General features: G+C 50.1%; 1 protein-coding gene across 1 annotated transcript in view; it reads left to right on the top strand.

Annotated features, from left to right (window-relative positions):
• Positions 1–26,762, top strand: part of GALNT16 (polypeptide N-acetylgalactosaminyltransferase 16) — a gene marked incomplete at its 3' end in the record, with an annotated part of 97,529 nt that overhangs the window by 65,499 nt on the left and 5,268 nt on the right. Inside the window, exons 2-12 of the mRNA XM_082838272.1 lie at positions 4,462–4,619; positions 6,193–6,291; positions 7,479–7,546; positions 8,100–8,165; positions 10,941–11,062; positions 13,060–13,147; positions 14,706–14,790; positions 15,087–15,190; positions 19,734–19,860; positions 21,346–21,438; positions 22,823–22,906. Coding sequence (XP_082694398.1) covers positions 4,462–4,619; positions 6,193–6,291; positions 7,479–7,546; positions 8,100–8,165; positions 10,941–11,062; positions 13,060–13,147; positions 14,706–14,790; positions 15,087–15,190; positions 19,734–19,860; positions 21,346–21,438; positions 22,823–22,906 — 1,094 coding nt within the window. The remainder of the gene's footprint in view (positions 1–4,461; positions 4,620–6,192; positions 6,292–7,478; positions 7,547–8,099; positions 8,166–10,940; positions 11,063–13,059; positions 13,148–14,705; positions 14,791–15,086; positions 15,191–19,733; positions 19,861–21,345; positions 21,439–22,822; positions 22,907–26,762) is intronic.

Genomic DNA, 26,762 nt, shown 5'->3' with positions numbered 1-26,762 from the left:
TTTTTCTTGATGAGTTTGGCTAATGGTTTATCAATTTTGTTTATCTTCTCAAAGAACCAGCTTTTAGTTTTATTGATCTTTGCTATTGTTTTCTTTGTTTCTATTTCATTTATATCTGCTCTGTTATTTATGATTTCTTTCCTTATGTTAACTTTGGGTTTTGTTTGTTCTTCTTTCTATAGTTCCTTTAGGTGTAAGGTTAGATTGTTTATTTGAGATTTTTCTTGTTTCTTGAGGTAGGCTTGTCTTGCTATAAACTTCCCTCTTAGAACTGCTTTTGCTGCATCCCATAGGTTTTGGATCATCGTGTTTTCATTGTCATTGGTTTCTAGGTATTTTTTGATTTCCTCTTTGATTTCTTCAGTGATCTCTTGGTTATTTAGTAACGTATTGTTTAGCCTCCATGTGTTTGTGTTTACTATGTTTTTTTCCCTGTAATTGATTTCTAATCACATAGCATTGTGGTCAGAAAAGATGCTTGATATGATTTCAGTTTTGTTAAATTTACTGAGGCTTGATTTGTGACCCAAGATGTGATCTATCCTGGAGAATGTTCCGTGTGCAGTTGAGAAGAAAGTGTAATCTGCTGTTTTTGGATGGAATGTCCTATAAATATCAATTAAATCTATCTGATCTATTGTGTCATTTAAAGCTTGTGTTTCCCTATTAATTTTCTGTTTGGATGATCTGTCCATTAGTGTAAGTGAGGTGTTAAATGTCCCCCACTATTATTCTGTTACTGTCGATTTCCTCTTTTATAGATGTTAGCAGTTGCCTTATGTATTGAGGTGCTCCTATGTTGGGTGCATATAGATTTATAATTGTTATATCTTCTTCTTGGATTGATCCCTTGTTCATTATGTAGTGTCCTTCCTTATCTCTTGTAAAATTCTTTATTTTAAAGTCTATTTTATCTGATATGTGTATTGCTACTCCAGCTTTCTTTTGATTTCCATCTGCATGGAATATCTTTTTCCATCTCGTCACTTTCAGTCTGTATGTGTCTCTAGGTCTGAAGTGTGTCTCTTGTAGACAGCATATATATGGGTGTTGTTTTTGTATCCATTCAGGGAGCCTCAGTCTTTTGGTTGGAGCACTTAATCCATTCACTTTTAAGGTTATTATTGATATGTATGTTCCTATGACCATTTTCTTAATTGTTATGGGTTTCTTTTTGTAGGTCCTTTTCTTCTCTTGTGTTTCCTACTTAGAGAAGTTCCTTTAGCATTTGTTGTAGAGCTGGTTTTGTGGTGCTGAATTCTCTTAGCTTTTGCTTGTATGTAAAGCTTTTGATTTCTCCGTAGAATCTGAATGAGATCCTTGCTGGGTAGAGCAATCTTGGTTGTAGGTTCTTCCCTTTCATCACTTTAAATATGTCATGCCACTCCCTTCTGGCTTGTAGAGTTTCTGCTGAGAAATCAGCTGTTAACCTTATGGGAGTTCCCTTGTATGTTATTTGTTGTTTTTCTCTTGCTGCTTTCAATAATTTTTCTTTGTCTTTAATTTTTGCCAATTTGATTACTATGTGTCTCGGCATGTTTCTCCTTGGGTTTATCCTGTCTGGGACTCTCTGTGCTTCCTGGACTTGGGTGGCTATTTCCTTTCCCATGTTAGGGAAGTTTTCAACTATAATCTCTTCAAATATTTTCTCAGGTCCTATCTATCTCTCTTCTCCTTCTGGGACCCCTATAATGCAAATGTTGTTGCGTTTAATGTTGTCCCAGAGATCTCTTAGGCTGTCTTCATTTCTTTTCATTGTTTTCTCTTTATTCTGTTCCGTGGCCGTGAATTCCACCATTCTCTCTTCCAGGTCACTTATCCGTTCTTCTGCCTCAGTTATTCTGCTGTTGATTCCCTCTAGTGTGTTTTTCATTTCAGTTATTGTATTGTTCATCTCTGTTTGTTTGTTCTTTAATTCTTCTAGGTCTTTGTTAAACATGTCTTACATCTTCTCGATATTTGCCTCCATTCTTCTTCTGAGGTCCTGGATCATCTTCACTGTTATTATTCTGAATTCTTTTTCTGGAAGGTTGCCTATCTCCACTTCACTTAGTTGTTTTTCTGGGGTTGTATCTTGTTCCTTCATCTGGTACATAGCCCTCTGCCTTTTCATCTTTTCTATCTTTCTGTGAATGTGGTTTTTGTTCCACAGGCTGCAGGACTAGTTCTTCTTGCTTCTGCTGTCTGCCCTCTGGTGGATGAGGCCATCTAAGAGGCTTGTGCAAGTTTTATGCGAGGGACGGGTGATGGGTAGAGCTGGCTGTTGCTCTGGTTGGCAGAGCTCAGTAAAACTTTAATCCGTTTATTTGCTGATGGGTGGGGCTTGTTTCCCTCCCTATTGGTTTCAGGCCACACAACACTGGAGCCTACCTGGCTCTTTGGTGGGGCTAATGGCGGACTCTGGGAGGGCTCACACCAAGGAGTACGTCCCAGAACTTCTGCTGCCAGTGTCCTTGTCCTCACAGTGAGACACAGCCACCCCCTGCCTCTGCAGGAGACCCTCCTACACTAGCAGGTAGGTCTGTTTCAGTCTCCTATGGGGTCACTGCTCCTTCCCCTGGGTCCCGATGCGCACGCTACTTGTGTGTGCCCTCCAAGAGTGAAGTTTCTGTTTCCCCCAGGCCTGTTGAAGTGCTGCAATAAATTCCCACTAGGCTTCAAAGTCTGATTCTCTAGGAATTCCTCCTCCCGTTGCTGAACCCCCAGGTTGGGAAGCCTGACGTGGGGCTCAGAACCTTCACTCCAGTGGGTGGACTTCTGTGGTATAAGTGTTCTCCAGTTTGTGAGTCACCCACCCAGCAGTTATGGGATTTGATTTTATTGTGATTGCACCCCTCCTACTGTCTAATTGTGGCTTCTCCTTTGTCTTTGGATGTGGGGTATCTTTTTTGGTGAGTTCCAGTGTCTTCCTGTCGATGATTGTTCAGCAGTTAGTTGTGATTCTGGTGCTCTCGCATGAGGGAGTGAGAGCATGTCCTTCTACTCCACCATCTTGAACCAATCCCCTCCTTCCACTCATTCTCTCTTTCCTGCAATGGATTGCGAGTCTATGGGGACACTGACCCATCTGTCCAGTCCCCGGCATGGCACCAAATAAGAATATCACAGTGCGGCAGTGCAGCTGTTGTCACCATCCTGAGTATGTGTGTGACACAGGGCTGGGCCCAGTACACATGAGGAAACCTCCCTCACTGGCTGTGACCTCAGGGAGCTCAGGGACTGGTTCCTAGGAGGTTCCTAGGGCACTACAGAGAGGCAGCCCTAGGAGACAGGCCCTCCCCGGAACCTTTGCATTCCTGTCCCATGAGGCTGGGAGCTAGGCTCTCAGGGGAATGTGGAGGCCCTGGGCTGCTGGTGGATCACCCAACACATCCATCTCCTCTCCACAGGTTGAGCTGTCTTCTTGGGACTGTCCCTCTAGAGACTAGGCCTGTGATGGAGTTCTCATGCAGGGATTCTGTGCCTAGACAACTCTCACCCGCCTTCCTGCTGCCCCTGTGGGCCCACAGCTGCTGCCCGGGCTGCTGGTCCAGTGGAAGGGGCGGAGTCGAGATGCACTCACCGTTGATGATATTTCCAGGCAACATCCGGCTGGCAGTGTGTTTCAGATAATGAGATGTCAGCATCCATCCACTCATCCATGCATCTCAGATGTATCTTTCCCCAGTGCCTTTCATGGGGGACTTTGGGAGCACAAAGCAGGGTGTGGCTAAGAGGAGGGAGGCTGGGCCATGGCATCTGTCATCCATCACTCCCCAGCACTTAAAACCAGGCTGCCCGGGAGGTCTGATGTGAGCTATTTCAGCAGCAAACACAAGTCCCAGAGAAGATGAGTCACTGCCCGTGCATTTGCATCCTAGCAGCTCTGGCATTAGCCTGTGAGGGCCCACCTGACCTCACAGGTGGTTCTCTGGGCAGCATCTTGTCCCAGCGTTGGATGTTTTACTGATCAGGCACCTCCTTCATGCCTAGCCCAGTGTCAGGCCCAGGTTTATCCCTAGGAGACTGTCATTCTGCAGGTTGCTTGGTGACCTCTCAGGACACCTCATCTTGGGGGTCAGGTGCCCTCCAGGTGTCACCATCTCCATATCCAGCAAAGAGCCCTGGTCAAGAGTGTGGGCTTCAGAGTCAGAACAACCATTTTGACTCCAGAAACCTGTGACTCACTAGCTCTGACCTTGAGCTTTTTTATTCATAGGCTTTATTTTTTAAGAGCAGTTTTAGGTGCACAAAATTCAGCGGAAGGTACGGAGAGTTCCCATGTACTCCCTGCCCCCACACATGGCGGTACCGTCACGAGCCTCAGTTTCCTCATCTGTGCAATGGGGGAAATAACGATCTCCTGCTCACAGGTACAAATGAGGCAATGCGGTTGGGTCCTACTGTGTCGTAAGTGCTTACCACACGGTGGCTACTTTATCCTCTTGCCTGTGGCCCCTCTGATGCTGACCTTTGTCTCAGGTGACAGGAACACCCTCGAAAGGCTTTGATGAGAAGGCGTACCTGGCAGCCAAGCAGCTGAAGCCTGGAGAGGACCCCTACAGACAGCATGCCTTCAACCAGCTGGAGAGCGACAAGCTGAGCCCTGACCGGCCCATCCGGGACACGCGCCATTACAGGTGTGGCCTCCATTGTGCCGGTGGAGAAAGAAAGGTGGAGGGAAGGGCCAGCACCAGTTGGCTTTTCTTTCAGTCATGTGGATTTAAGAAATGAGGAAGATTTCCTCAGACTCGGTCCAGCTATTGAGACATTCAAACCCTTACCATCTGTCGTCTTCCTGACTCACCTTTATTTCATTGGCCTCCTGAGAGCCTGAGAGGTCCAAGGAGACTTCCCAGCGAGGCCAGAGAGGGCCCTAAGTACCTCAGGCTGGAATCCCAGCAAGAGTGACCTGCCAGGGGACCACGGGGAGGTCTGAAGGGGGTAGGCTAGCCTGGCGTTCTTGGTGCCCGTCTGGTGATGTCTGAGGTGAAGAGGGGCCGCCAGCCCTGCCTGCACTGTGCAAACAGTAGAGTGCTGTGCGCCGCCCCACTGCTATCCCTTTCCTTCCCCTCTTCCTGCCCCACTGCTGCCACTTCCTCGGCAACTCCCAGAAATGCTCGGCAGTCTTTTGCTTTTTGTTCTTCCAGAGTGGTAGGTGGGAGAGGCCCTAGACCAGGATCAAGGACACCTTCCATGCTGATCCCAGCTCGGACTCTGCTCAGTGTGAGCGGGCAAGTCATCAGCCCCCTCCCTCGTTCAGGCCCTTGTAGTGTCCCGTCTGGAGGCTACGAGTCTCCACCTTCAATCTCTCCTCTTGCCATAATGAAAAAACAGTCACCACTGGAATAGTCAGAGAGCAATTGTAATAAGGAAGATTGCCATGAAAACTAGCACTGCGGCTGCCTTCCCGCTGCGGCCCCAGGAGCACCAATAAATGCATTCACAGAAGCCGTCGCAGAACCGACAAGGATGAAGCCTGGCAGGGATGGATCATTTTAATTCCCTTTTCTGAGCATGGGGAAGCCAATGGGCCCAAAATGTGGTGTCTGGAGAAGGCGGAGCGCAGAGCTGCTGGGCGAGGGAGTGAGGTAGGGGGAAGTGCTTTGGTGTCTCCTCAGAGACTCGGTTTCCCCTAGGTGTCCCAGGGTCCGTGGGAAGAGTGGGGCTGCTCCCCTGCCTGGTGTCACCAGGTGGCTGTTAACGGTGGCAGCGAGAGGGAGGAATTCACGGGAGGGCAGGATGGGAACGATTCCTCTCCAGATCCCACCAGATGTCAGGAGCCGCTACATCCGAAGGAAGAAGCTACAGGGTGTCAGAGACAAAGAGAGGCCATTTTCCCTCTTCTCCCCTCCGCCATTCCGTCTCTCTTGGCTGCCCCATCGGGCAGGGAGTTCTGTCTGTTGGTCCGGGGCTTGATCCTGGGGCCTGTGTGGTGCCTATACACGTCGATCCCTCCTCAACACTTCAGTGACTGTGGGGCTCCGAGTGCTCTAGGTCTTTTGTAAAGAGCATCCAGGCCTGGGAAGGTCCCCCAACCCGTGCTTCCCTCCAAGGACTCCAGGCTGGGCGGCCTGAGTGGGGTGGGCATGGGTGTGGAGGCCCAGGGCCCACGCCTGGCTTCAGGGGGCAGCAGGCCGGCCAAAGAGAAGCTTAAGCCTGCCCTGAGATCACTCTCACAGCTGCCCTCTGACCTCTCTACTCTCTTCTCAGTTGCCCATCCGTGTCCTATTCGTCGGACTTGCCGGCCACCAGCGTCATCATCACCTTCCACAACGAAGCCCGCTCTACCCTCCTGCGCACGGTGAAAAGGTAAGCCCCACCTTGGACCTTTCATCTCCGTGGTGCTGTTCCCCCAGGCCTCGGGGATCTGCTGGGCCCTGGCAGGGGAGGACACTGAGACTGGGTGCTGTGGCCAGACAGCGTGAAGACCAGCGGGCACTGGCAGGGGGGGTTCTGCCCTTCTGAGAGGTTGAGGCTGGTGCATCAGGGTCAGGGAGACCCAAGAAGTCCAACTGTTAGCGAGATGCACAAACACAAGGTCAGGTCCCCAGGACTCGGGCAGAAATGCAGGGGTCAGGAGCCCAGGGCGATGGGGATGGACTTGAGGCCTCAGGTGGATGGATGCCAGCCCAGTAGGCACCTGTCAGCGATTCAGAGAGCGGTGCCCCTCCTGTTCTCCTAAGCTTGGCCCCGTGGTCAAGTCTGACTTCTACTCACCTCATTTCTTAATGAACTTAGATAAGAATAGGATTCGGGGGCTTCCCTGGTGGCACAGTGGTTGAGAGTCCGCCTGCCGATGCAGGGGACATGGGTTCGTGCCCCGGTCCGGGAAGATCCCACATGCCGCAGAGTGGCTGCACCCATGAGCCATGGCCGCTGAGCCTGCACGTCCGGAGCCTGTGCTCCACAACGGGAAAGGCCACAACAGTGAGAGGCCCGCGTACCACAAAAAAAAAAAAAAAAAAAAAGAATAGGATTCGGAATGGAGCACCCAGTGATATTCCAGGGATTAAAGAAGTTTAGGTTTCCTTCACCGGGGCGTAAAGGAGGAGGAGGGATGGTGGGAGGGAAAGAGCTGGCAGGGGAGCTTTCTGAGAACACCCTCCTAACCCATCAGGCCAGAAGGAGCCTCGCTAGTTTTCCAAGCAGACAGCTTCAGGGCCAGCGGGTGTTGTCCTCAGGTGGGCTTGTTAAGCCCAGGTAGCCAGAGCAACTAAGGTCCTGCCTCAACAGCTAAACTAGGGTAGTCCCTACCCGCTATCTGGGGTGGGTCCCAAGTACCTGAGGGTCCAGGCAGCAGGGTCGGCAGGGTCTTGGAGGAGCCTGAGGAACACACTGCCCCTCAGCCATTGACCAGGGCCCGGAAGGTTTGCTAGAAGCTGCCCGTGGCCAGTGTGCTGGCTTCCGAGGTGGGCGGTGGGGGAACCCACGGCAGGAAGAAGGAAGTAGAAGGTGGCCCCTAAATCTGGGCTCCTCTGTCCCCGTCACTCCTCCAGCGTCCTGAACAGAACTCCTGCCAGCCTGATCCAGGAGATCATTCTAGTGGATGACTTCAGTTCAGATCGTAAGTGTGCACCTTCTTTTTTTGCACCCCTTCGCACCCCATTTCCCCAGAATGCCAAGGGAAGCCCTCTTGAGGTTGTTCTGGCCATCACAGGCTGACCTCTGCTCCCCACGGGGATCTTCAGTCTTTTCTAGGTGCCCTCCCTGGCTCTGCTCCCTGGTGCAAAAGGAGTGGTGTTGCTTTGATGGGACACCAGTGAGATGATATTAAAAAAAAAATTAAACTGCATCTGCAGCAGCCTTCATTATCACAACTGCCGTGTGCAGAATATTGTCCCCACAATCTAGCGCCGAGGCTGTTGGACTGGTGACAGTGCTGGCGCTCTCTGGTGCCCCCTGGCGGGTAATGCCACAAGTACAGGCAGTCCTCAGTCTGGCCGGGGAGTGGAGGACAGGGCAATCCTTTGGCCAGTGGAGATGGCCACTCTCCTCCATGCCTCGCCTTCCCCTGGGCCTGGTCTGGAGAAGCTCCTGGGAGGTTCCAGTAGTGGTCGAACCACATGTGGTATGACGTCAATATCTGAATGAGCTTGCTTCCTTCTCTCCACCCTCAGCTGAAGACTGTCTTCTCCTGACCAGGATCACCAAGGTCAAATGCCTGCGCAACGACCGGCGGGAAGGTAAGTTCTTGGACCCTAGGTGCCACCGCAGAGCTCTTTTGATCTAGACTTCTGCACCTCCCCGCTCCCTTTTGGTGCAATGTCATACCAAGCCAGCGTGGTCCTGCTGCCTTCCTGGTGGCCAGGACCAAGGTCTGGGGAAAGACCCTCTTGCTATCTTGGGTCAGCCCCTATCACAGTATGACTTCCGGCTGCCTTCATTGTCTCTCGTGAGAAATGGGAATAATAATAGTACCCTTTCTGTCCTGCACAGTTATTGTAAGGATTAAATGCTTTGAGAAAACCACAGGGCAGTATAAAGCAGATGTGACCTCACTTCCAATCAAGAGGTGTTTTGGAGCACCGACTACAGCATAGGATTGTACATGGCACTCTAGGGGACACAAAAGAAGTATAAATATGGTCCCTGCCCTCAGAGAGCTTATTATGGAGCTGAGGCTGGTTACAATTATATGGGGTAGAAAGGAGATGGAGGAGAGGGGAATGATCGGAGAGGGTGCCTGGATTGGGTGAAGGGGTTGTGAGACAGATGAATAGGGCACAAGGGAGGGCGTTCCAGGCCCGGGGACTCTGCAAGCAAAGGCATCAGTCCGGCCTGGATACAGGAAGTACTAACAGTCTCTCCCTACGTTTCCTGCATTCTCACCCTGTAGCATTCACTCTGCCCACATTCTCATGTTCAGTCCTCATAACAGCCCATCATTCTGTTTTGAAATAAAGAAACTGGGGTTTAGGAAGGTTCAGTAATTTGCCTGGAGTGATGAATAAAGGAACCAGGATTCCACCCCGGAGCAGGGGGCCCACCCAGAGCCCAGCCTCTTAACCTCCCTCTGCTTAGTCTCCCTTCCTGGGAGAATTGGGCCTGGTCAGCACGAGGAATGAGTGGGGTGAGGATAGATGATGGGGGGGGGCATTTAGACTTGATAAAGCAGAGAATAGGGAGCCACTGAAGGTGAGAGAGGGAGAGAGAGAAAAAAAGAGAGGGAGAGAGAGAGGAAGGAAGAAAGGAAGGAAGGAGGGAAGGAAGGAGGGAAGGAGGAAGGAGGGAGGGAGGGAGGAAAGAAAGGAAGGAAGGAAGGAAGGAGGGAGGGAGGGAGGAGGGAGGGAGGGAAGGAGGGAGGGAGGGAGGAAAGAAAGGAAGGAAGGAAGGAAGGAGGGAGGGAGGGAGGAGGGAGGGAGGGAGGAGGGAGGGAGGGAAGGAGGGAGGGAGGGAGGAAGGAGGGAGGGATGGAGGAAAGAAAGGAAGGAAGGAAGGAGGGAAGGAAGGAGGGAGGGAGGAAGGAGGGAGGGAGGGAGGAGGGAGGGAGGGAGGAAAGAAAGGAAGGAAGGAAGGAGGGAGGGAGGGAGGAGGGAGGGAGGGAGGAGGGAGGGATGGAGGAAAGAAAGGAAGGAAGGAAGGAAGGAGGGAGGGAGGGAGGAGGGAGGGAGGGAGGAAAGAAAGGAAGGAAGGAAGGAAGGAGGGAGGGAGGGAGGAGGGAGGAGGGAGGGAGGGAGGAAAGAAAGGAAGGAAGGAAGGAAGGAAGGAAGGAGGGAAGGAGGGAGGGAGGAAGGAGGGAGGGAGGAAGGAGGGAGGGAGGAAGGAGGGAGGGAGAAAGGAGGGAGGGAGGAAGGAGGGAGGGAGGGAGGAAAGAAAGGAAGGAAGGAAGGAAGGAGGGAGGGAGGGAGGAGGGAGGGAGGGAGGAGGGAGGGAGGGAAGGAGGGAGGGAGGGAGGAAGGAGGGAGGGATGGAGGAAAGAAAGGAAGGAAGGAAGGAAGGAAGGAGGGAGGGAGGGAGGGAGGGAGGAAGGAAGGAAGGAAGGAAAGAAAGAGATGTGATGGGTGTATTTAAGAAAGTCTAGTCAGGCCGAAGGGACCTTCAAACTGGAATGAAGAGGCCAGAGAGAGACCTCTCCCAAGCCCTGGGTTGCAGGTGCCTTTAGGCCTGGGAGTATGCTGTTCCCTGGGGTTTTACCCAACATAGATGTAAATTTATGATTAGGTGCTTTACAGCTCCCTATGGAGTAGAAGGATGGGGCAGTAGAGTGCCGGGCAGAGGTGTGGCCCAGGGAAATCTCCCCACACCAGTGGCTGCTCTGTCAGGGGCAGGACCATCTGGGTCTCCTCCCTCCTGATCAGGCAAGTCCCCAGCTCTGACCAGGGTGCTGCCAAAAGTGAGGCCATTTTTTGACAGTTGACGAGCCTTCGACGAGACTGGGGAATGAGGTGGAAGCAGAGTAGTATCTCTGCACATGTCGGTTTCCTGGGCACCACGCACTGTCCCCAAGAGGCAGGGATTATTCTCTCTGAATCTTCTGGATAAGAAAACTAAGGCTCAGAGAGGTTAAATAATATGCTACAGTTAGTGAAGGGGCTGGCATACTAACTCCAGCTTGTCTTAGTCTAGAAGACTCTCTGCATGTCACAGAGGATAGTACAGCTGGAGAGGACCACCCTGAGGTTCCTGAGTGGTGGTTTCTGGCTCTCCTTTGGTACCAAACCACACTTTATTGCAACTTCTGTTCACTAAACTCTGACTGTTCATCATTGTGTCCCCAGAGTCCAGTGTCTGGCATGCAGAGGGCACTCAGAGAATAACCTTGGAGTAATGATGGTTGATGGATGGCTGAGAGAAAGAAAAAGAGGGAGGGAAGAAATCAAGAAATACAAAGTAAAGTTAAATCACAATAACTCAGAGGAAACCTCAGCCTTAAGGGGCGGAGAGCCCTGAGACTTTGGGGGGACGGATGAGCAAATTGGCTCAGTCCCAGCACCATCCTTTGTCCCTTCCCATTGCAGGGCTGATCCGGTCCCGAGTTCGCGGGGCAGATGTGGCCGCAGCTGCTGTCCTCACCTTTCTGGACAGCCACTGCGAAGTGAACACCGAGTGGCTGCAGCCCATGCTGCAGCGGGTGAAGGAGGTAAGTCTGTCTGTCCCTGGGGGAGCTCTGGACGTGCCCACATGTTCTTGGCATGAGGGGGGATGATGAACGGTCTCTGGAGTTGGGCAGGCAGAGTAGGAAGCCTAAATGGTCTGCTCCCTCCTGAGTAACTTCACCTCATTGAGCTTTCTCATCTGAAAACAGGGATAATTGTAATATTTGTCTGACTGGGTTGTGGTGAGAATTAAATTGGCTGAAAGCCTGGGTGAGCCACAAAGCTCCTACTACGAATGGGTGTTGTTGTTTTCCTTCTGAGGGAGTGATGAGTGAGGGTGAGTCAGGCTGGGAAGCCTGAGAAGCAGGGAGGAGAGGATGGTGTTCTCAAGCATGGGGGGCCCTCCCATGTGCCTGCTGTTCTCTAGAATGGGGAGGATTTGGACATATGGAACATAGGATGAGGTGATTTCAACTCAACCATAAAAGGCAAATAGCCCAATTTAAAAATGAGAAAAGGGCTTCCCTGGTGGCACAGTGGTTAAGAATCCACCTGCCAATGCAGAGGACACAGGTCCAAGCCCTTGTCCGGGAAGATCCCACAGGCCACGGAACAACTAAGCCCATGTGCCACACCTTCTGAGCCTGTGCTTTAGAGCTCGCGAGCCACAACCTATGAGCCCGAGTGCCACAACTACTGAAGCCCGGGCGCCTAGAGCCCATGCTCCGCAACAAGAGAAGCCACCGCATTGAGAAGCCCGCGCACCGCAATGGAAACTAGACAAATGGTCAACCAGCGCATGAAAAGGTGCTCAACGTTAAGTCATTAGGGAAATGCAAGTTAAAACCACAATGAGGTACCACTTGATACCTACAGGATGGTTATAATCAGAAGGATGGACAGTACAGGTGCTGGTGAGGATGCAGATAAATAGGAGTCTTTATACATTGCTGGGGAGCGTGTCAAATGGTGCTGTTCTCCACTTTGGAAAACAGTCTGGCACTCCCTCAAAAGTGTAAACATAGAGTTACCATATGACCCAGCAATTCCACTGCTAGGTATATATATACTCAAGAGAAATGAAAACATGCCCCACCCAAAAACTTGTGCCTGAGTGTCCAGAGCAGTGTTATTCAGAATAGCTGAAACATGGAAACAGCAAAATGTCTATCAACCGTGAATGGGTAAACAGAATGTGATGTATCCATACAGTGGAATACTGTTCAGCCATAAAAAGAATGAAGTAATGATACATGTTACAATATGGATGGACTTTGAAAACCTTATGCTAAGTGACAGAAGCCAGTAACAAAAACTGCATATTATATGATTCCATTTATATGAAATGTCCAGAATAAATAAATCCGTAGAAATACAAAGGGGATTAGTGGTTGTCAGGGGCTGGAGGGAGCGGGGTATGGGGAGTGACTGCTAATGGTACAGGGTTTCTTATTGGGGTGCTGAAAATGTTTTGGAATTAGAGAGTGGTGACGGTGCCACAACCTTGTGAATATACTGCAAACCACTGAATTGTACACTTTAAAATGGCGAATTTTATGGTATATCAATTATATCTAATAAAATTGTTATAAAAATGTGAATTAGGGCTTCCCTGGTGGCGCAGTGGTTGAGAGTCTGCCTGCCGATGCAGGGGACACCAGCAACAGAAGATCCACATCAGGCAGCATCTGATTCACTGTCCCAGGAATTGTCTGGTCTATAACTGTGAGAGCAGTTTAAAAGAGGAAGAAGTCCTCAGCCTGCAGCAATCAGGGAGGGCTTTACTGAGGAGGTGAGATCCTGGCAGGGCTCAACATGATGTGAGAGGAAGAGGCTGGGAGAGCGTCGTGCCCATGAGACCCAAGAGGGACCTTCCGGGAGCCTAGATGTGGTGATGCAGGACAGCTCCTGGGAGCCTAACGTGTCCTGCAGGAGGTGCTGAGTGCCCAATGCCTCGAAGAGAACTTCTTCCCAGAGCAGGCAGTTGGGCCTTTATTCACAGAGTCCCTGGCCTCACGCCATCTCATGTGTCCTCTCCTAGGATCACACCCGCGTGGTGAGCCCCATCATTGATGTCATCAGTCTGGATAATTTTGCCTACCTTGCTGCATCTGCTGACCTTCGGGGAGGTGGGTCCGGCTCCCAGGGGAGGGGCTCTAGACCTGAAAGGAGGCAGGTGAGGGCAGGCAAAAGCCCTGGCTTGGTGCTCTTCTTCCCAACTGTGCCAGAGCGTCTCACACCCCCACCCCCTTTACCTCTAGAAAACGAAAGGGGATTGTGTAGAGCCATGGGGTTGGGGACGAAGGGCCAGGGCTGGCAGTAGCAGGCTCCTGGCACAATCAGGGACAGGGCCAAGCTAGTCTCTGATCTTTCCCTCCCCCCAAACTTTGACACATCCTTCTCAAATACTGCCAGCCCCGGGGACCATTGCCACAAGTCCTGGCAGAATAACATGATATGACTGCTGTCGTCTTGGGGGTGAGGAAGGGGGAGCCCTCAACTTTGCACGGCTTCCTAACCTGTACGCCTGGAAATGGTCTAGACCTGGCCGAATATGGTAGTTATTAGCCACATTTGGCTATTGAGCTCTTGAAATGTGACCAGTCTGAACTGAGATATGCTGTAAGAAAAAATACACACCAGGTTTTGAAGACTTAGTATGAAAGAATATAAAATATCTCATTAATAATTTTTTGTATTGATTATGAATATGATCATCAATGATAATGATTGAAATGATGGTATTTTGGATATATTGCATTAAAAATACATTATTCAAATTAATCTCATATGTTCTTCTTACTTTTTGACATGGCTACTGGAAAAATTTAAATTGCATGTGTGGCTTGCGTCTCCGGCTTGCATTGTATTTCTTTTGGGCAGCTCTGGTCTAGACTTTAGAACTGTGCTGTCCAATACAGTAGATAATAGCCACTTCTGGCTATGTAAATATAAATTAATTAAAATTAAGTAAAATTCAAAACTCAGTTCCTAAGCTGCCCTAGCAGCATTTCAAGTGCTCAATAACCACATGTGACTAGTGTCTACCATGTTGGACAGTGCAGATATAGGACATTTCCGTCATTGCAGCAAGTTCTATTGGGCAGGCTGCTCCAGAGAATCTGTTGCCAGGAGCTAATGCGCAGAGTGGATTTCCTATTTGGGGCTCGGATTTCCAATAAATGGACACAGTTGTTAGTTAGATGTTGAGGCTGAGTGGGATTCTGAAGGGAGCCAGGCATTTCTCCTTAGGGAAATCACCTCAGGGCCTTTGCACTTGCTGTTCCCCCCACCTGGAATTCCCTTTCCCTACATGTCTGCATGGGTCAGTTCTTCATTCAGGTCTCTACTCAAATGTTACCTCCTCAGAGAGCCTTTCCTGGCTACCCTTACTAGAATAGCATGGGTACCCCTCCTTTCTTTTTTTTTTTTTTTGTTTTTTAGCACTTTACAACCCCAACTGACATATTATCCATTTACTGATTTATCTTTGTAAGTCTTTGTCTTACCCAGTAGATTGAAACTCCATGAGGACAGGGACCTGTCTCGTTCTGAATGAAGGAATGACTACGTGAATTGCCCAGGGCCCTCTACAAGCTGGGTTCTGATCAAGGGAGACTCTCGGGGGTGGTGGAGTGAGGGGACAAGAGCCCCCGAGCCGCATCCTCACCCTAGTCTGGCCCTTAGGATTTGACTGGAGCCTGCATTTCAAGTGGGAGCAGATCCCTCTGGAGCAGAAGATTGCCCGGACAGACCCCACCAAGCCCATAAGGTCAGGACTGCTGTGGGCTCTGGAGAGACCCCTTCCTTGCCTGAGTCAGGGGCTTTGGAGGCTCCTGGGAGGGCCATTGCAGTTGCCAGGGCTCCTAGGGGTGCACGATCCCAGGGCTAACTCTGTTCTGGGCCCTGGGGAGAGAGAGGCCAGAGGCCAGCAAGCGGGCCAGATATCCGACCCCAGTGACTCTGCAAGTGGGGGATGCTAGGGCAAATGGCCCGGGCCCTGGGGCCGTCTAGAGGGGTTCAGATCTTCCAGCTCACGTGTTGCCTCTTTCCTCTCCTTGTTCCCAGGACGCCTGTCATAGCTGGAGGAATCTTCGTGATTGACAAGTCTTGGTTTAACCACTTGGGAAAGTATGATGCCCAGATGGACATCTGGGGGGGAGAGAATTTTGGTAAGTTGGGAAATAACCACAATAATAATAATGGGTAACCTGGGTTGAGTGTTTTCTGTATGTAAGGCCCTAAGGATGTTACACATATTGACTCCTTAAATCCTCACAATGGATCTCTGAAGTAAGTACTATTATATCTCCATTCTACTGGTAAAGAGACCGAGGCACAGAGAGGTTAAGTAATTTGTCCAGAGCCACACAGCTAGTCAACAAAGAGATTAGGTGGTCAGGGAGAACCTGTGGCCACATGGCTAGACACGTGTATGGAGGAAGCACATGGCTGCTTCCCTACAAGAAAGGCTGGGGGTGGTGTGTGCAGTAGGGGGTGGCGGTTAAACGTAAGCAATGGGGTCAGATGGCCTGGGTGCAAATCCTGGCCCTACCACCTATAAATTGTTTGGCCCTGGGCAAGTGAAAGCCTCCCTGAGCCTCAGTTTCCCCAAGAGGCTGTTATAAGTACTAAGTGAGATGAGGGGGGTGAAGATACTGGCAGCCATTATTATTATTATGAGGCCATAGGAACCCTTTAGCCCCACAAGGAAAGGGAAGAGCCAGTGAACCCCCAGGGTCGCTGGTGAGGTTCAGGTGAGATAAAGGCTGGGTACAGATGGAACATCTGATGTGGGTGATTTAAGGGGGGGTTTATAAAAGGGCCTATTTACACGGCGTGGGCAGTTACAGGGAACCACAAGGGCCAGGGTAGGGCTGGGCTGGTGACTGCTGGGAGGTGTAGGCACCCTCAGGTCTGAAACACAGGGAGGGAGTGCTCCCCGACAGTAGCTGTGGTCTTGGCGCGCCTGCAGCCGGTCCACTGTGCCAGGTGGAAGGTGTCAGGGGATAAACACCCACCCTCACTCTCCCCCGACCTGCTGGCTGAACTTCCTCACATAGGAAGGAAGCCCAGGGGTGCAGCCCACACAGGCAGCCTCCCAGATGAGGAGCGTGGTGGAGGAGGGTGGCGATCGATCCCAGGGATCCAGGAGTGGGCCAGGGTTTGTGGGGGCAGGTACCCTGAGGCTTGTGAAACACAAAGGCCTGTCCTTGCTCTGGCAGTGGACCCAGTCAGTCCTTTGCAGAGCCCTTTCCCACTGCTTCCTTTTTCATCCTGACCAGGTATTTTGCAAAGTAAATAGGGCTGGTGGTATCTCACCCATCTGACAGATGGGCAAACTGAGGTAGACGCCGCCTTCCAGATCTCAGCTGGGAAACTCCACGTCTGACAGGTGTAGGTAGTGCCTTTACAGGAGCCACTTAAGTGTTGTGAGGTGTGATCCAAGTCAGAGTCTGTGTTTCTGGGAGGCAAGGACCAGGTCTTTCTTCCGTCTCTGACTAGGGCAGTGGGACAGATGGGCAGTGGGGCTCCAACTCAGGACCAGCCGGAGTGGAAACAGGCGTGGGATTTTCTCCCCTTTGTAACTTAATGCTTGGAAACCGTTTCCAGGCAGGCATTCAGAGGAGTAAATTCTGGGAACTGGGGTGCAGTGACCCTTCCATTCTGACCTCCTTTTATGTATTTTGGGCCTAAGTGACCTCTTCTGTGTTCTCCATCTCAGCCTGAAGGGAGCTTTGGCAAATCCAGTTTCCTGTAAAGATTCAGAGGGCTGGGAAACTAATGGTCTCTGCTGCATCCAGAGGCCTTTTTCTTTTCTCCTTCCTTCCTTTTTTTTTTTTTTTTTTAAGGCTGGGGCCTGATGGAGAAACAAGTGAGTGATCAAATAGCTAACTTCAAACTCTGCCTGAGGCCAGGGCTCAGTGATTGGGGAATTGAAAGGTGAACCACACAGTGGTTCTAGGGAGGGTTTTGTTTCTTCAAAAAAATTCAAAGAAATTCCTAGGCTAGCCGTGGTGCTCAGACGTTCAGCTGCTGGGACTAGTTTTGAGCCAGGAGACTCTCGTCACTGATGGGTTTGGGCCTTTCAGAACTGTTCATTTGGGGCTTCCCTGGTGGCGCAGTGGTTGAGAGTCCGCCTGCCGATGCAGGGGACACGGGTTCGTGCCCCGGTCCGGGAAGATCCCACATGCCGCAGAGCGGCTGGGCCCGTGAACCATGGCTGCTGAGCCTGCGCGTCCGGAGCCTGTGCTCCGCAACGGGAGAGGCCACAACAGTGAGAGGCCCGCGTACTGCAAAAAAAAAAAAGAACTGTTCATTTATGGAAGGAAGGGAGATGCCCAAACCCAGACTTGTTCCTGTTTCCCCTGAGAGAGCCAAACGCCAGAACCCAGAGGCCACCTTGAGTGAGGGTGGCAAACGTGAAAACCTTGGGATTCTCATTAGGGATCCTTTTAAAAGGTAGTCAGATCATGTTACTCAGCTGCTCAAGACCCTGCAAGGGCTCCCGCATCACTCAGAGCAAAACCCGGAAGTCCTTACACCATCTGCCCTTCCCCCACAAGCACACACCGCCAGCTCCGCCCTCAGCCCCTCCTGCCCTCCCCGCACCTCGCTCCGCTCCTGCCTACTGTGCTCTTACCTCTAGCTCTGTGCCCTTGCTTGTCCCTCTGCCCGGAACGCTCATCCCTAAGAGTCACGTGCCTCTTCCTCACCTCCTTCAGGCCTCGGCTCAAATGCCCCCCCACCCCCGTTCATCGAGAACATCCCTGATCAGCCTCATTAAAACTGCAGCCTCACCCCCAACTCCACTCACCTGCTTCAGTCTCCTACCTGCTTCGCAGATGAAGTATTCTACTCATTTTCTTGTCTACTTGTATTTTGGTTTCTTCTTTTACTGAGTTCCTGCCTCCCCCCACTAGAGTGTAAGGGATTCTACAACGGCGTCTGACAGATCATGATCTGGTTCAAACAGTGGGACTTGCTGGACAAGTGTGAACTTTACACTGCAGTTCTGCACCTGAGCGTGGAGGTGACCTTGGAGAGGTCATTTAACATCTTTGAGCTTCACAGTCCTTATCAAAAACATGGGGAGGGCTTCCCTGGTGGTGCAGTGGTTGAGAGTCCACCTGCCGATGCAGGGGACACGGGTTCGTGCCCCAATCTGGGAAGATCCCACATGCCACGGAGCGGCTGGGCCCGTGAGCCATGGCCGCTGAGCCTGCGCGTCCGGAGCCTATGCTCCGCAACGGGAGAGGCCACAACAAGTGAGAGGCCCGCGTACCACAAAAAAATAAATAAAATAAAATTTAAAAAAAAAAACATGGGGATCATAACACCCAATGCCACATGGTAGCTGTGAGAATTAGACATCCATCAGCCATAAAGAGCACGGAGTGAGTGCTCAGTAAATGGATGATGGTTACCGCTTTTGTTGTTGCCACTGTTGTTTTTTATTTTGGCTTCGCCATGCAGCTTGTGGGATCTTAGTTTCCTGACCAGGGATCGAACCTGCCCACGCCCTCGGCAGTGAAAGCGCAGCGTCCTAACCACCGGACCACCAGGGAATTCCCTGTCGTTGCCATTGTTGATAAAAATGACAATAAGTAATAGTAATGTGGACAGTATGGACTATGTGGGATGAAATGACCTAACTAACATAACAAAGTTAATCTGGAAGAAATGGTACCAGAATGCAGACCTTCCGTCCCCAGTTCTAAATCTCAGTTGCCGAACCAGCTGCAGGGCCCTGACCAGGAGAAGGGACAGAGGCCTGGCAGTTTGCAGGCAGACCTAGGGAAGCCCATTAACGTAGCCAACCCTGGGTGCGGGTCCAGATATGCCTAACGTCCAGTCGTGGACCACACTGGGAAGTCACCGGGTGCACATAGGCTGTCCAGGAGGTAGGCCTTAGCCCTGCCGCCTCCGCCCCCCACTCTGCTAGTCCCTGGGAGGTCCCTGAGCAGTCGCTCCAGATGAGAGCCCCCAGACCTGGCCAGGGACCACAAGTGTCCTTATAGCCACCTGGGGAGTAGGAAGAGGAACCAAGGCTGGAACTCATGAAAAAAAAATCGTCTTTCCGTTTGTTTTTGTTTTTTTTTAATTAAAAACAAAAAAACAAGGGCTATGGATTTTCTGGGACAGGAGGGAGGTGTTTTAATGTCAAAGGGTGTCCAACTTCAGGGTTAAAATGAAAGAAAGTAGAAAATCAGAAGAGGTTCGGCCAACTGCCAAGGTGGGTCCTTGCCGGAAGTGAGGATTGTTGAGTGGAAAACAGAGTAAGCAACTTGTGACGTCCCCTTCTGGGGGGCAGGATGGCCACTGCTCACCTCTCCCAGTGCTACTAGGGACCACAGTCATCTGTGAAGGCTCGTTCAGCGTCACACCCCCACCAAAAGGAAGTATGTCTCAGTAGGGCCACTGGTAGCTGTAAATGGAGACCCCCGGGGCCATGAGGGAGGTCTGGGCCGGCCAGAAGAAAGATGCCAGCGGGTATGTGTGTGTGGGATGGGTGTGTGCACAAGCATGGAGGAAGCAGTCAGGAACACGTGCAAGGAGTGGGTGCACCCCGTGTAAACAGGCCCAGGAGCTCTGACACCAGCATATGCCTCCAAGGAGACACCAAAGGCAAGGGAAGCCAGCTCCTTCCCACCTTCACTCCGTGGGGACTTGCCGAGTGGCTCCTTCCCGTCCTGATGGCTGCCGTCTCTGCAGAGCTCTCCTTCCGGGTGTGGATGTGCGGTGGGAGCTTGGAGATCGTGCCCTGCAGCCGGGTGGGCCACGTCTTCAGGAAACGGCACCCCTACAACTTTCCTGAGGGCAACGCCCTCACCTACATCAGGTGGGTCACAGTGCAAAGAGCACCGCGCTAAGAGCTCGGACACCTAGACCCCAGCCCTGTCAGTTACCCAAGGGACTGTGGGTAGCTACCCCACCTTTCTGGGCCTCGGTTTCCCCATTTGCCCCCCATTCTGGGATCCCAGTACTTTCAGGCTGGAAGGATGAAGCTGGGAGTGTCTCCACCAGGCCTCGCTTGTTTTGACTGTCCTTGTCCATGAGGGTCTTGGAAAACCAGCCAAATGACCAACTGGAAGCTGCCCTCCACTCACTGGGTCCCTAGTACTGGTCACAGACGCCATGTCCTGACCCTGACTTGGTCAGCGTCTGCCCATCCGTGTCCCCAGCCACAGCGTGCACTTCATCTTGAGGGGCAGTGGGCAGGGTCCTAGAAGACCACCCCCATCACCCGCCCCCCTGACGCTGGTGGCAAGGGGAGCGTGGGAGGAGCGCCATGAACACTCCTTCCCAAGGATGAGTCTTCATCTTCTAAGGCTCCCTTGTTGCCAGTGGTGGCTCCCCAGGTCTAGCTCATCAAATGGCCTGTCTTTTTGCTTTGCTTCCCCTTATCCCATTTTAGTTGTTTTTATACTTGTAAAAGTGATACATGTTTATTGTAAAAATTCAAACTATATCATATATATTATATATATATCTGTACATATAGTATATTATACATTATAATTTTTACTCTTCATATCACATAGAGAGAAAAAAGTGAAAGTCCCTTTCACCCAGTCTTACTCCTATCCACTTGTCTCTCCAAAAGTAACTAGTGCTAATAGATTTCTAGCCTATCATTTCAGGTCTTTTAATTTATTTTCATATATATATATATATATATAGTTTCTGTATAGAGATGCATGTGTTTGTGGGGTGTTTTTTTTTTACATTTTTTTAACTTTTTATTTTATATTGGAGTATAGTTGATTAACAATGTTGTGTTAGCTTCAGGTGTACAGCAAAGTGATTCAGTTATACATATACATGTGTCTCTTCTTTTTGTGTTTTTTATATAAATGGGGTCGCACTGCATGATTTTTCTGCAGCATGCTTTTCTGCCACTCCACACTAAATTGTAGACGTCCTTCAGCGTCAGTATGTACTAACCTTGGTGTTCTTTTTTGAGGCTGCCTAGTACTCCATCATGTGGACATAGTTCATTATTCTCCTATTGATGGGCATTTGGGTTGTCACGAATGTTTTATGACACAAGTATTCTTGTACATGTCCCTTTGCCCACATGCTGGTATTTTGGTAGAATAGGTTCCTCAAAGTGGAGTGTCAGACAGTATCCATACCCACAGAGTTGACGGATGCTGACAGATTGTCCTCCAAAAAGACTGTTCTCATTGATACCACCCCAATCAGCATTCTTTCGCGTGCACTTCTGTCTCCGCACCCTGAACTTCACAGAGCTGATCTTGAGCCCAACCCTAACTCTGTCACTGCCCTGGTGACCTTATTTTGCTCCTTCCTACCCTTTTAGGAATACCAAGCGCGCTGCAGAGGTGTGGATGGATGAATACAAGCAGTATTACTACGAGGCCCGGCCCTCGGCCATAGGGAAGGCCTTCGGCAGGTGGGCCCCTCTCCCAGCCCCCCTTGGCCTTCCTCCACAACCTTAGCAAAATACAAAATTGTGTGTACACCAGGGAAGCGCTCAGGGTCTCCTTAGCACCTGAGCTGCCCCAGGCCGCTGGGCTATTCCGGGCCTGTAGGGTATACGACGCAGAGACAAGGTTCTGGTCCTTGAGGAGGATGCAGCCTCAGAGGGAGAAATAACCAGGGAGGGCTCGCTTATGAGAGCACTGCCGGTCCACAAGCTGCCTGCAGGACAGACATCTGTGGACGTGCTTAAGGATGGCTCTCTGTAGAAAACACTCGGGGGTTTGACTCCACCCCTTGCTGTTCAAAATCTGACAGTGATCTGTTAGCTTATTTTTCTGCCCTGGACTGTTATGACTACAGTCTAGTTAAGCATTTTCAAAATGTGGATTAATTGTGAAATCAATTTAGAGAGTCGTGACCGTTTTTTTTTTTAAATGATAGAGAACTAGAATATTACAGATCAGTACGGAACAGAACAGAAAATAACAGTTGATTGCAGTTACGGATAGATATTGTTTTGTGAAAATTGTTATTTTGGTTGTATGTTTGTAGCCATATATGCCCATGGGTATACTTGGTCACAGTGTATTTATTTCTTACTTAATGCTGTGGTCAGATATGTTTGAAAACATTATTAGCGATCATCAATGAATCTCCCTCTATTTGTTTGTATCTATCCCTTGTTAAAAAAAAAAAGAAGTTATGTCACTATTTCTTTTAGTGGGGAAGTAACATCTGCTGAGGAGCTACCCTGTGCTAGGCACTTATGTCCCCTTTATTCATTTGATTCTCACAAAAACCTTTGGAGGTAGATGGTTGTGTCCCCACTTTACTGAGAATAAACAGGCTGAGAGAGGCGGTGAGGGTCCTCTGTCAGTGGCCGTTATGGTCAGTGGAGCTGAGGAAGGTGTCATGGACACATCAGATGGTTTTTATCTGCCAACTTTATGGAAAGATGTTTAAAGCGTGGTTTTCTTGTTGGTAGACACTTTCTGCTCAGCTGGAATGCAGGAAAGGAAAACTTCTAGTTCATTAAGGCTCTGCTCTCTCTGTGAAAATAAGGACCAGATAGTGGTATCCTCACCTGAGGTCTCAAGGAGTAAGAAGCCGAGATTAAAGCCCGGCCCCCGTGGGCTGGGCAGATCCTGAAAGGTGAGCAGGAATTTGAGGAGAGAAATAAGGCGTGGCCAGGAACCCTGGGAGGAGCTTGCAGGTCAGAGAATGACTTAAGGCAGGGACCAAGGCTGGAAGGCAGCCTTGGACAGCTCCTGGCCCTAGCTCCCTGGGGTAGGTGGAAAGAGGGGGCCAGCCTCCCAGGCCTTCTCATGCCCGCTGAGCATTGCCTTCTCCTCCAGCGTGGCCACGCGGATCGAGCAGAGGAAGAAGATGAACTGCAAGTCCTTCCGCTGGTACCTGGATAACGTCTACCCAGAGCTCACGTGAGTGCAGCCCTCAGCTCGTGCATCTGGCCTGGGTGGGGGCCGGCAGCTTGGGGACCCTTCACCCTGATCTCTCCCCAGCCCAGGCAATCTGGCTCTTTCTAGCTGTCAGTGTTTGTTGTCATGTGAAGGGTCTGGAGGAACCGGGAGGAGGTTACCAGGAGTTAAGAGTGAGGTGTGGTAGGAACCAAAGTTTAACAGACCGGGCCTTAGAGCTAGAAATGGGCATTGTCCCCTTAGGACAACAACAGTGCATTATGTAGCAAAGGCTGCAGAAACACTCATTTCCTTTGACTCTCCTCTCTTCCTTCTGGGAGTTTATCCTAAGGAAATAAAGCAACCAAAGCAAAAAAACCTGTTGACAAATAAATGTCCACTGTAGGCTTCTCTGCTGTGAAAAAATTGAGAAAAAACTAACGGTAGGGGCTGGGTTTAGTGAATCATGATGCGTCGATCTAAACAAACATGTGTCAATTAATGTTATAATCATAAACCGTGAAAAAACATGGGGAAATGTTTGCTGCAGCAAATGAGGAAGCAGCATGCAAATGGTGTATGTGCGTGGGTGACAGGACGGCGGGCAGTAGCTGTAATGACAGGGGTAGGGAGGGCAGAGCTGTTCCTTTTTTTCCTCATTTCAAAATCCTTCTCAGCATCCTGGCTACATCATTCCTCACCTCCTCCAGGTCTTGACTCAGCTGTCCCCGCTGCGTGAGGCTCCCCCAAACTCTGCATTGGCCGACTGCACCTTCCCCAGCATTCCCTGCTTATTTTCCTCTGTCACCCTTATTGTCATTCAGCATATATGTGGCCAATTAATTTTACTGTCATCTCCCAACACTTGACAGGAAGCTTCATGAGGGTAGAGGTGTTTATATGTTTTGTTCACTGCCTTATCTCCAGCCCCTAGAACAGTGCCTGTCACAAAATGGGCACTCGATAAATATTTTTAACTGAATAAATTACATAGTCAATAAGCATCAGTAATAACTTTGAAATTAGCATTCTCTCTTCTGGAAATGTCACCTCGGGGAATGGGTTATTCCACTGCTGTCTCCCAAGGATGCTATCATGGCTTTCCAGAACACTCCACCTCTCAGAGCCTGCAGATCCTCCAAGGAGGCAAATCTTTGTCCTTCAAGGGCAGATTTGATTTTTGGAAAACAGCCGTAGTTAAGTTGTAGCCAAGTCCAGTGAGTAAGCTGGTTGATTAACCCAGATAATACAGTCCTGGGTCCCAAATACAGGGTGACAAGACTGAAACAAGTAACAAGGATAAACTGACTCTGCAAGCAATGTTCAAGGAATTCCAGAAGGGTCTGAGCAGTGGCCGCATCCTTGGAAAAAGTTGGCAGCCGGATAACCCCAGCTCCCCACATGATGGCTGTGCATGGAAGAACATTACTTTACAAACTTGTAATAAATGAACAGCTTCCTCAAGTGGCCACTTTTAAGGGGACAGTTTCATTCAGACACGTCATTTCTGAGGGAAAAAAGCATAGTCTTTCTTTATGTTCTGTCAGAGTTCATGCTATCTGGTTGGAGTCATGGACTCCAGGCCTCAGACAGGAGCTGGGGAGCTAGGGGAAGAGTTGGGAGGATCGGGGATGTGCCTCTCCTCCCCACACCCCAGTCCCCATGCAGTCCCTTGAGGACCAAGAGGAAGAAGTAGTTTATAACTACCGTAAGTCTGGATCTATCACAAAGACAGGAGAGTGGATGAAACCAGCCGTGTGATATGAGGAGCGTAAGTCATCTTCCGTTTGTTTTGTCACTGTGTGGACGTTTAAAAATGACTTTTTGTTGTTAAGGTAGAAATTGCAGCTCATTCCTATCCAGTTTACTCATCCTCGGTCTGTTCCTTCATGTTCTGCCTCAGTTCTCAGGGCGAGGGGCCCGGAGTGGATCAGGTTGTTAATTAGAAAGGAGATCTATAGTCCCAAATGATACCATGTTCCTCCAAACAGGATCCTAATAGTTGGGCCACACTTGCAGATGGTCAGTGGAGAAACTTAGGAGGCTGAACAGAGAGGGCTTTGCTTTCCTAGGCCTGCGTGCAGTACTGCTTTTCCAGATCAGAGTTCTGTGGCTAGCCTCAGCAATTGCTAATGTATTACTTTTATCAGGATGTTCAGGAACAGTTGTGCAGGCTGTGCACTGCACAAGCACACCATATGTGAAGGGTGCTGGTCACACAGTATTGTACATTTATTACTACAATTCCTGGCAAATGACAGTAAAAGTCTTCTAACAAAAGACTTTTTTGTCTTTTTTTTCATAATTTAGGAAAATCATCTATATTATGATGATTTTCTAACAGATGGAAGTAAAGTGTCTCAAGAAAGGGATGCCTATTGCTGTTTCTACAAAGGCATCATAAGGGCTAATGGCAGCCCCGCTTTGAGGTGGTCCACAGAGAGGAAAGCAGATGCAGACTTAAGAGGGCTACCAACAAATAGGACAGCTTAGCCTGGCTCTGCCAGAGAGCAGAGGAAGGGTGGTGATGGCCATCCCAGCTGCTGCAGGGCTGCTGCTACCACTCAGACACCTCAGGAGCTGCATCTGGTCTTGAGATTGCTGCCCAAGCCCCGGGTTTCCCGCATAAGCATCAGTGGGCAGGCCTTTGTTGTCAGTGACATTGCCACACTTGGACAGTACACATCTCACCTCTGAAAACTGATCAACTTGCACATCTTCCTAAGCAACAGCGGGTAGGGAGGGGAAGAGAAGAGAAGGGTCTGAAACAACCTTGGCTTCTCAAAGAGGCTCCGCAGGACCTTGTCTCTGTGTAGAGGGGAAGTATAACACGTTGCCCCTGGATGAAGCAGAGGGGGTGGGCCTTTTGCCTCCCGACAGCCTTGCACCTAGCAGGTTGCAAACTTACATCCTACAGTGATCAGACAGACAATGTCAATAAGTCAAGTGGGTGGGGATGACTCTAGGGAGTGGAGGGGACTGTGGCAAACTGAAATGCACAAGCTCCACCCATAAGGGGGCAGCTGCTGCTCATGACAGTGTGTTAGTGCCGTGCTGGAATGCAAGTTCGGTGTGGCAGCCTGACCTTGCTATGTTTTCCAAAGAAGCTGGATTTTTGGTATGATGAATTGGGAGATTGGGATTGACATATATACACTAATATGTATAAAATGGGTAACTAACTAATAAGAACCTGCTGTATAAAAAAATTTTAAAAATTCAAAAAAAATTCTAAAGTTCAAAAAGAAAAAGAAGCTGAATTTTTCTGTGTAAACTTGAAATCTTAAAATACGGCCAACTAATTAAAAGCACCAATAATCACACTGTGCAGGTCAGAAAAAACCTGTCCAGGGCCAGATTCAGCTTAGGGGCCAACAGTTTGCAGCCTCTGTTCTAGAACTGCACGACCTCTTCCAAGGGGGTGTGGGGTTCTGAAGGGGCACTGCTACCAGTAGTGTGGAGGGAAAGTGAAGGGCTCTCCTTGAGGCTCTGTGAGAGCGGGTAGGTTCTGGGAATCCGGGGGCTTCCAACCAGCCCTGAGGAAGGAAGACCTGGTTTGGTCAAGGTCCTGCAGGATGTCCACATGAGACAAGAGAGTGCCGGAAATGTTCTGATCCATGCTCCCCGCCCAGGTTCTCTTCCTGACAGAGGTAACAGAGGCAGATAGGATTAGCATGTGGTCAGACTCCAAGCCCTCCTGGTTCCCCATCATGCCCTGTGGGTCCGTAAGCCAAGTGCGTGTATAACCTTCTAAACCCAGGAATACCAGCCCACATCAGCTGGGGCCAGCATCCCCCTTAGGTTTATTACCCACAGGGTAAGACAGTGTGTTTTATATCTGTGTGTGTGTGTGTTTAAGCATGTTTTTCCTGTGCATACA

Source organism: Leucopleurus acutus (genome assembly GCF_964270905.1).
Source record: "Leucopleurus acutus genome assembly, chromosome: 1".
NCBI lineage: Eukaryota > Metazoa > Chordata > Mammalia > Artiodactyla > Delphinidae > Leucopleurus > Leucopleurus acutus.
Note: the sequence above shows the minus strand (reverse complement) of the source record. Positions and strands in the feature narration are given on the sequence as shown.